Source organism: Dermacentor albipictus, chromosome 4 (assembly GCF_038994185.2).
Source record: "Dermacentor albipictus isolate Rhodes 1998 colony chromosome 4, USDA_Dalb.pri_finalv2, whole genome shotgun sequence".
NCBI classification, from domain to species: domain Eukaryota; kingdom Metazoa; phylum Arthropoda; class Arachnida; order Ixodida; family Ixodidae; genus Dermacentor; species Dermacentor albipictus.
Genome location: NC_091824.1, coordinates 36,697,630 through 36,707,369, shown reverse-complemented (window position 1 = coordinate 36,707,369; position 9,740 = coordinate 36,697,630). Strand labels below are relative to the sequence as shown.

Below are 9,740 nucleotides of genomic sequence, written 5' to 3'. Positions count from 1 at the left end.
GCCAGTGTGGTGCTCTGTTACTTTTACACATTTTTTTTTTTTTTAGCGACACAGCACTGTAGTGACATTGCCTACGCTGGAATAGCAGACGTGAAAAACAAGTTTGTTAGCATCGCATATAGGTGGATTGTGGAGTTGTTCCCATGTTTGTTTTTGCAAGACCTAACACAAGTACAAAAATACAAAAGGCATACATTTCACGAGCTTCATAAAATTGAACAGCCTTGAATACTTCTTTAGGATGCAAATCGTAACAAAAAACTGAGTGAAAAAAATTTTTTTTTTTTTGAACAAGTCAGTTAGATGCCAGCTGTTGCAGAATGTGGAATGTTGTCTGTGTGTTCCATAGATTCAAACAGGGAGTTGCAATTCCACAACAGAGTTCCATAATTTGCAATTCCGTACTCTTCTGAATTAAGTTATTTAAAAATAAAGTATGGCGTAGTTTTCTCAGCAATGGTAGCATAGGTGGGCCATTTGCTTCAATAAGGTAAAGCGAAGATCAAGATTCAAGACAAGATTTGGTGCATGAAGACCTAGCTATGGCAATACATGAATCACATCAAATCAAATTTCAGCATAAAAACAAAAATACAGTCGGACTTCAGTATAATTAATGCCGCCGCAGAAAAAAATGACCTGCACAGTGAAGGATATGCCTCGTCCGACTTCCCGTCTTTCATATGTATTGAGAACGCCTCTGCAGCGAAGACCACTGCAATGAATGGAATGAAGCTAGTGCACTTTGCCGCTAGTGTAATTCGCAGGCTGCCACATGGGAACGCTTAGTGAGACTTGCTGGAGAGCACACTTGTCGGCTAGTCTTTTCCGTGAACAAACTTCGTGGCGTATCCTCATTAGCAATGAGTATAGAGTAAGTACAGTAATATTCAGAGCAGAGTCAGGGGTAACTTATAATAACATTTTTTTTTTTAAATTGCTAATGTTACAATGTTATAAAATGTGCCGTGCTGCAATAAAAGGAAAAAGAAAAAAGCAGCAAGAGAATCACTCTCGCTCTCTAGCTGTTGACAGCCACGCTGGGTAGTGGCCGCGTAGTTGTTCGGCAAAAAGCGCTGTTTGGATTGGTACTGACTTGTCAGGTCCTGTTGTGTTTTCTTAATTAATCATATTATTGAGGTTGCAGTGAACTACATCATTTGCACTTGATTGTAAATGCTGTTTCTGACAACAACAAACTGTCTTTGTGCACGCATCTTCAAGGTAACAAATATATGGTTTGACTTCCGACTCCCGGTCGCCATTGCCAACAATTTGAAAAAAAAAAAGAAAAAAAAGGATTTCTTGTGCAGTAGCATGCCGCCAAAATGACAGCGTGCTGAAGTGTGCTTGCTCAAAGTGAGTGAAGGAATGAATGAATGAATGAATGAATGAATGAATGAATGCACTTCAGTTAGTCCGTGTGACAAGGGTATAAGTTGTTGCTTTACAATAAATGCATGCAGTGGTTCGCAGCTGTGAGGCACATAGGAACACCAGTTGACACTAATAAAATGAGGACCTCATGTGAGGGTTCCCCGATCCGGCAGTAGCTGTGTTTCACGTGCATGCCCAATGCACCGAAATAAGAAAAAAAGTAGCCCAGTGAGTGGAACAGCCAAACAGTGAGGAATACTAGTAGTACTGGCTGGTAACTAAAGAAAGCACCACTAGGCACAGCAATCCTCGCGCTCTTGCTCAGTGGCGGTGTTCGATGTAGCCGGCCTGGAACTGGCCATGGAAAATAGCTTTGGCATACTCTGCTATCGCAATAAAAAAAAAAAAGACCAAATTGAAGATGGCAAATACAGTGGTGGCAGTTGGCCGAGCGGCACACTCCGAAAAAGGAGCTTCGCTTTAAAGGTACGTACGTCCGAGGAAAATGTGGCCACATGCATATTGTCTTGTCACACAGAGTTACTCGTACTGTTTCTTGAAGTGTGCTCAGTTTGGTAATTAGCTGGGTTCAATTACACAATTCCTAAATATTGATTTTAGGGCATCATTAACGTTGCAAAAGTCACAGAATGTGCCCAGAAACATCCAATAAAATTGATTCCATAATGTGAGCATTTACGTGTTTTCTTTTTTTTTTTCAGGGTGTAATGTGTTACAAGTTTTCAACAGGTAGACTTAGCTGGGGACCCTGTGTTCTGCACTAGTCCTACAGAAATTATATAAAATTGATGTGGAAGCCTTTTGAATCATAAAAATGGCACAGGAAACAAAGAAAATATGGAATTACTGGACTACATATGGAAGCAATTTGCTGTGGATAAGTTCTGTGGTTTTTATTATGCAGAGACCGCAATAAGTTCCAAACTCCTGGTTTAACTGCTCTTTCCATCATTTTTTTCTAAACGCAGAGGCTGATTTTGAACTGGACTTGCACACCTGAGGTGATGGAAAATAAAGTCCCATTGCACCAATAAATAGAAGTTGGCAAGCCTTCCTTATGCCTTTAAAGGGCCCCTGAAACGGTTCGGACAAATTTTGTAGGCGCGTAGGGTACAGCTTAAGTAGAACATTCGCACCACAATTTAAGTGAAGCGTTACGTATTAATGGAGCTGCAAGCGATTAGAAGTTACCCTCCTCCCTAGCTATGCTTTTCCTCCTCAACTCGCTCGCCGAGCGAGCGGCGCTAAGCTCCGCCTTCACTGGCTCAGCGTCACGATGCGACGTCACATCGTTCACTTCCGGTAGTTCAGGAGCACACCCCCTCCCGCGTGAGACCTCTCCGCTAGCCGCTTGGCCATCGACCGAGAGCTATCGAAACAGCGTGCGTTGCGAGCATTCTGTCGTAGCGCCGAACGTGTCCGGTACTCCGCTAAAAACAGGCAAGCTGGTCATTTCGGCAAATGACTGGAGGCATAAACTCAAGCTGATGAAGGAACTTTAACCTAGACGTATACGTGAGCAGCCTGATCGGTCTGCACGGTCCAGACACTTGCTGGCGCAGCGCTTAACCAGTCAAACAATGCGCTAATATTGCTCTAACCAAGTTTAAAGCATTTTAAACATTTATAAATCAACGTGTTGATGATTACACTCCTGCGAAAAATACACACCAGCAGCAAAGAAGATTACACTTCGTTGCTGCTACTGTGTATGGTTGAGCTCTGTGCCACCAGGTGGCTGCACCATGCAGACCATTCACATACGCCCTTCTGCTCATCTCGTGGCTCATCCCGGCACAGTCAAGCGGCCAGACCCTGTCCCCTTGCGCTTGCGTTTGCCCTAATACTGGACTCGCGAAATGGTATTGCGTTAGTAATCTTCCGGTGTAAAGTGACGGCCACAAACGCTCAAATCCTGGCGCCGATCGGATACCGGCAGTCCCATGCGCAGCAGCCAGTTCGCTTGTATACTGCCTTGCAGAGGGACACGATGTCGCAGCTTGACATATTGTCAGTCGCTAGGTTTGCAGTCCACAAGGCAACAAAGTCGAATCATAGTGCTCGCGAAAAGACTGAGACCGACTCTGACCGCGGAGCTCTCGTCAAAATGGAGTACGTTGTAACACAAGCAGACGACACTTGCTGTGTGCCGGAAGTGCTGAAGTGTACTGAAAAATTGTTCTTGTGCATTCTCTTTATGTTACTTTCTTTTCATAAAAACAAATGAACTAACATTCCAACTATTACGAAGATTATTTGTTTACCATACAGTTGGAAAAATTATCGACCACGCGCCCTGGTCAGCCAATCGGATAGCTCGCCCACGTGACGTCATATGGGTTATTTGCATCATATGGGTAGGGGCGGCTTAGAATTCCGCCGAGCAGTGTGCTACGATCGGCAGGGATGTGTATTTTTAAAACCTTATAATAAATTACACGCATTACGCAGAGCACTTAGATGCATCAATTAATGATCAGAAGTACCTACTCTAACGACTCAGTACGTTTGTAGAAAATCGCCAAAATCGTTTCAGGGTCCCTTTAAATGTGGGGCTTCTTGCTTGTTTCGTTGGTTGGAGCCTGCAAGGTCGGCTCAAATTATCCTAACTTTGTAGACAATTTATGCAAGGCTTGCGTTGAATTAAACATCCACAGCTGAAATGTCTCGGTGTGGTGATCTTTAACCATTCCTACAAGTGGTTCAGTAGCAACTACTATATTATAAATGATACTGTTACGTTGTAACGACAGTAAAGGACTAGGTACTGTCAAACCAGACTGTGCGAGTCTTGTGCGAACAACGAATCAATAACAGCGACAGTCATGTCTGGTGAAAAATGCCACCACCAGTAAGCAAAACAATGTACCTGTGATAATGAGAAGCCACAGGTTCAAGACAAAAGTTTTTCTCTGAACTGAAACCTTGCATTACTTTTCTGTGAATAAACAAATAACCAAACAAATAGATCAGTACAAATGGCACAAATTTTCAATCTAAACAAAATGACTAGCTGGTGCTGCTTTTCTCTGTAAAATGGGACAACCAACAAAACATCCTTTTTGCATCCCTCTCATGCCACCCTTCGCTACCTATCACACGATAGGTAGCGAAGCACTGGAAGTGGTAAGGAAATACATCTACTTAGGGCAGGTAGTGACCACGGATCCGGATCATGAGACTGAAATAACCAGAAGAATAAGAATGGGCTGGGGTGCGTTTGGCAGGCATTCTCAAATCATGAACAGCAGGTTGCCACTATCCCTCAAAAGGAAAGTGTATAACAGCTGTGCGTTATCAGTATTCACATATGGGGCAGTAACCTGGAGGCTTACGAAAAGGGTTCTGCTGAAATTGAGGATGACGCAACGAGCTATGGAAAGAAGAATGATCGGTGTAACGTTAAGGGATAAGAAAAGAGCGATTGGGTGAGGCAACAAACGTGGGTAAATGACATCTTAGTTGAAATCAAGAAAAAGAAATGGGCATGGGCAGGACATGTAATGAGGAGGGAAGATAACCGATGGTCATTAAGGGTTACGGACTGGATTCCAAGGGAAGGGAAGCGTAGCAGGGGGCGGCAGAAAGTTAGGTGGGCGGATGACATTAAGACGTTTGCAGGGACAACATGGCCACAATTAGTACATGACCGGGGTAGTTGGAGAAGTATGGGAGAGGTCTTTGCCCTGCAGTGGGCATAACTAGGCTGATGATGATGATGCCACCTTTTATTACATTTCATGCTAAGAAGCAATAAATTTTTCAACTTAGTGTAGCCAAAAAAATTTTGTGCCCTATCACAACATTTTCGCGCCACTGGTACACATGTGGAGACAGTGCAGATACATACTCGGGGCATTGTCACTGACTAGCTGAAGATTAGGCATACTCCAGTAATAGCTCTCCTGCAAGAAAAGAGAGAGAGAGAATATTTATTATTTGTCCCAAGTGCCTGGGCCTTGACTCCTCAGACTTCAAGAATTTCCTGGACGAACTTGACCAAAGACTTCCAGAGCTGTGGCTCGAAAGCCCGTCGGGGTGCAGCTATCTTGTTCATATATGGCAAGAAACTCGTACATGTGGTTTCCCTCCTCCTCCATCATATAGCGACCCTGTGACCTAATTTCCCCAAAGGTTGTCCTAAGGTAATTACAATTGTAACAAACTTCTGGCATTTAACAGAAGTGTTCTGTCCCTACATCTTCAGTGAATGTTTGCCATCTGCCGTGGTTGCGTGCTGGCATCCAACCAATCTAGGACTCTGTGCTGTTAATCATAGACAAGGCACCCCTGTAGTTTCTGTATGAAGGGCCACATAGGTTTATTAAAGTGAACCTTTCTGTGCCTGACTCCCCAGGGTTTGGCATGCGTAAGTCAATGGGTTTCTTGCCTCTATGGCACGATCATAGCCAGCACTCTGCTAGCTGACGATGAAGAAAGAAGTTTGAAGCCCGAGAAAGAAACCCATGCAGCAGTGCTGTCATTCCTTCACAACCAAGTCTGTTGAATCCAATTCTACAGCTTTGGTGTGACAACACTGTGAATGTGGTTAGGAGGCTGGTTGTTTAATGAAGGTTCCTTTGTGCCGTCCAAAGGTTTAGATGGTGTGGTGGGTGGTAGCGATGTGTCTTGTTCCTCCGCGAACACCTGCAAAGTACGTTGCAATGGCAGAATAGAGTGGCAGAACGAGTTAACACCGAAATCTGCTGCACAAGGCACGAAGTAAGGCCGCACCGCTCTGTGTCTCTTATGCTGTGGCAATTCGTCTTGTTGGCTCATTATTGCTCACTTACACCAATTCCCATAGTATGTGGAATCTGCCTATTTGTTATTTTCGTATGTTATTCCCTTTGGCAACCTTACGTTTTGAGCTGTGAAGCAGTTTATTGCAAACAGGATCAGCTGTATGTATTTTCATTACGCATCACAGCTGAATTGAGCTGTGAAGCAGTTTATTGCAAGCAGGATCAGCTGTATGTATTTTCATTACGCATCACAGCTGAAGCCTATGACTTAAGCACTGGCCCAAATGGCTAGCGCTTAAAGAAACATTTACGAACAATCCGCAGCACTGAAGTTCTGTGCATTTATTAAGAGAACTTCCAGTTGAAATAGACCTTGTGTATGTACACGTACACTATTTTACTATCCAGCAGCATGGTTAAATGCACAGGACAAATCTAATCCTGGTGTTGAGGATGGTGAACATCCATCCATGTTGTATGCAGAGGTGGGCGTCCAGTGCCTCTGGTCTATGACCAGCCCATGATGCCGTCCAGCAGCTGCGGAAAGCGGTTCAGGTTTGGCTCTGGAAAGGTCCTCAAGCGACTTGGTTCCATTTCCTCCAACGTGGCCTGCAGGTCTCTGCGAATGCGTGCACGCAGATCACTGACGTGTGAATGCCGAGAGGTATAAGTCAACTAAAAGTGGAACAGCCAAATGAAGGATGGCTGTGAAATGGAAATCAATTGGAAAAACAAATTCCTCACTAGAGAGGTAATTTCAATGGACATCACACCCTCTACCCTTCTGACAAAGCAGCGAAGGCATGCACACTTAAACTGATAACCTGCCTATTTTATAATAAGAGCATTCAACACCATAAAGAAGTGGCTCATGCAGTTATTTAAAAAATGTTACTACAAATGTAAAATGACCGACCAAGAGGAAACCTGGTTGGGATATAAAGCAGACAGCACATAAGTTTCTGTAAGACCTTATGACTCGTCAGGGTGCATAATTATTTGAGTTGAGGCACTCATATTCTCATGACGGCATCATTCTTTCATGCTACCGTCTCTTCCACTTCTCGCTCGCAATGCTTTTTTTTGTTTGTTTCAGTGACGTGCACAAAATAAGGTCTAAGCACGATCGGCCCATTCGATGCTTTCTCACTATGCTGGCCAATGATGGCAGCAACATGCTGGCGCACTGTTTTAGCGCTGCAATAGTATCGGGTCAATAAATAAAGTAATGCATGGAATTACTGTTGGAATATTTCGCACATCACTATGTACCCATACATCAATTATGGCCTATGGAGGTCAATCCCAGCTACTCACTTGCAAGTACAATAGAGCAGATATCCCTCCTTGTGTAACTGGCCCGCCAGTTCACTCTGGTGGTTGTGGAGCAGCTTGTCGTTCACTACCGCAACCAGCTTCTTCCCGGCTCTGAGAGCTTGGAGTATGCTGCCCGCACCTGAAATAGCAGTTAAAATTAATATCATTAAGATACAAATGCTTGAGCCGCGAAGACAAAAAAAAATTTCATTTCTTGTGACCTCTTGTCGAGAAAGATTAGTTCACTGCCTCTACCATTTCTTAGTTAAGCCTCTAACATCTAAAGGAATGTGGCACATGCAAGTGAAATATTGTCATACACTCAACAGTAGTACAAAACTACAAAAGTATGGGTTTCTCAGAAAGAAAGCTTACCTAGAGTCAGAACCAGGATTACTTAGAAAGAAATCCTGGTGCTGGAATCAAACCCAGGACTAACACATTTCCAGCACTATTGCTCATAGAGGCCACCATTTACATAGTGGACTTCTGCAGAGCTGATTTCGCATACTCAGTGTCCCTGCACTTGTAGCTGTTGATTAATTTAACTTCGGTCTACAATCTGCTAGCTTCCTGGTAGGTTCAAATGGTATATAGTGACCATCCTAGAAAGGCCTTGGTGTCAGGTTCAACCCACAGGCCAGGACAAATTTTTGTTCGGCTGTGCAGATTCCTTTCTTTCGTCCTATATGAATTTACATTGTAGCACTGTGCTCCTGTAAGGTGGATGACAATGTTTTCCTTTCTTGAATCATCCTCCACTTGACGATTCACAAATGATTTGACACCTGAACATGCCCTGGAGCCTTTTTGTTAAAGCCTTTAAAACAGCTTCATTCTTTGCACTATTGAAGAATGGAACGCTCTCTTCTGGGATTGGTCATTCAGAGTAGCAATTTTGATGGCACATTAAATTAACATTTGATACACCTAAACCTGTTATGTGCACAAATAAATTAAAAATTTTTGCCTGACGTTAATGAGTTTGCAGACAGTTCTAATGTTATAGTACTCCGTGATGATCTCTGCATTTACTCGATTCGTGAATTGTCCAACTTGTGCTTTAATTTCAAAGGCCTGTTTGCAGCGCTCATGTAAATTGGTGTGTTATTGTTCGTACTGAAGACATGAATGGCCTCCTAAGGCCATCTGGCCTGCCGTATCTTGGAATATACAAGTGGCATTGTTGGTAATTGCTTGGGGCAGCTGGTCCTGGACCGCACATAGTACACAGGAACACAGGATTGCATATGGATGCAAGGACGAAAAGGGTGGTGGGGATTGAATTAACAACGGGAGGTATGCATCTCTAATGCTTTTTTGTGTAGAATGAGAAAATGTGTACCAGGTCACTAAGCAAAATGACAACAGCCGTTTCTGGATTTAGAAGAAATGAAAGGCGGCGTACATACACGATAGTGATCAAGAACTCACCTCCATGACTTATCACCAGTGAAGCTTCGTTTATGTCTCTGGTTAAGGAATCCTTGAAGTTGTAGCTTTCCACACATGGCTCAACGTGTCCTTCAACTTTAGGTGTGCTCCCTTTGCCTACTTGAAGCAGAACCTTCGTGTAACCTTGGCTATTCAGGACCTGCAGAAAAGACATCCAAGTTGTCCATTTGGAAGAACTTGGCCTATAGCTAGTCGATACTTTGCATTTAGTTATGCGCGATCGCTCGCGCAGCCAGTGTAAGATGCGAACTAACACCTAGCACCTCCGGCGATACAACAGTCTCGATGAGCTCGTCGAAGGAGGTTGTTCCCACAGTAACAAACACGGTCTTCATTCCGAGGCTACTGCTTGCGCTGTTCCATAAGAATGGTATGTGCCTGCGTGGAGAACCAGCGCCGACGATGTGAACCAATATGATAAAAAGGGAAAGAAAGACATGCTTCTACAGCAGGATGTACAGTACATGTATGTTAGATTAGACATAACTAGCCCCTATTAGCAACGGGAAAACAGGTCGCGGTCTTGTAAGGACTGACCGAGCGCGACGTCAGCCGACATTTTTCGTCCACGTATGCCCGCAAAGGATCAAGTTGCGTTCGTATACCTTTCACAACAGTCAGACTTCAGGTTACTCGCGGACTGCGCCGCGAATGAAATACAAGCACAAGGCCTCAAGGTGTAGTATTGCGCGTCGATTACGTGATGCAACAGGGCTTCGCAGAACCGCGTCAGCATCAACCAAAACCAAAACTCCGCGTTTACGTGCCACCAGCGCTAGGGCACCAGCGCGCGCTGCGTACGCCTACCCTCGTTCCAAGGAAGCA

At 44.1% G+C, this 9,740-nt stretch overlaps 1 protein-coding gene across 2 annotated transcripts; it reads right to left on the bottom strand.

The window, feature by feature from the left end:
* Nucleotides 1-6,460: 6,460 nt before the first annotated feature.
* Nucleotides 6,461-9,708, bottom strand: Alg13 (Alg13 UDP-N-acetylglucosaminyltransferase subunit). 2 transcript variants are annotated; one of them, XM_065453855.2, is made up of 5 exons: nucleotides 9,521-9,708; nucleotides 9,170-9,293; nucleotides 8,895-9,054; nucleotides 7,461-7,599; nucleotides 6,461-6,762 (listed from the first exon to the last, which is right to left on the bottom strand). In XM_065453855.2, the coding sequence occupies exons 1-5, from the start codon at nucleotides 9,649-9,651 to the stop codon at nucleotides 6,651-6,653; spliced, it is 666 nt and encodes a 221-aa protein (XP_065309927.2). In that variant the 5' UTR covers nucleotides 9,652-9,708; the 3' UTR covers nucleotides 6,461-6,650. The 2 variants fall into 2 exon arrangements, with proteins under 2 accessions (XP_065309927.2, XP_065309928.1); XM_065453856.2 differs by having other exon boundaries at nucleotides 9,453-9,592.
* Between the last annotated feature and the right edge of the window lie 32 nt (nucleotides 9,709-9,740).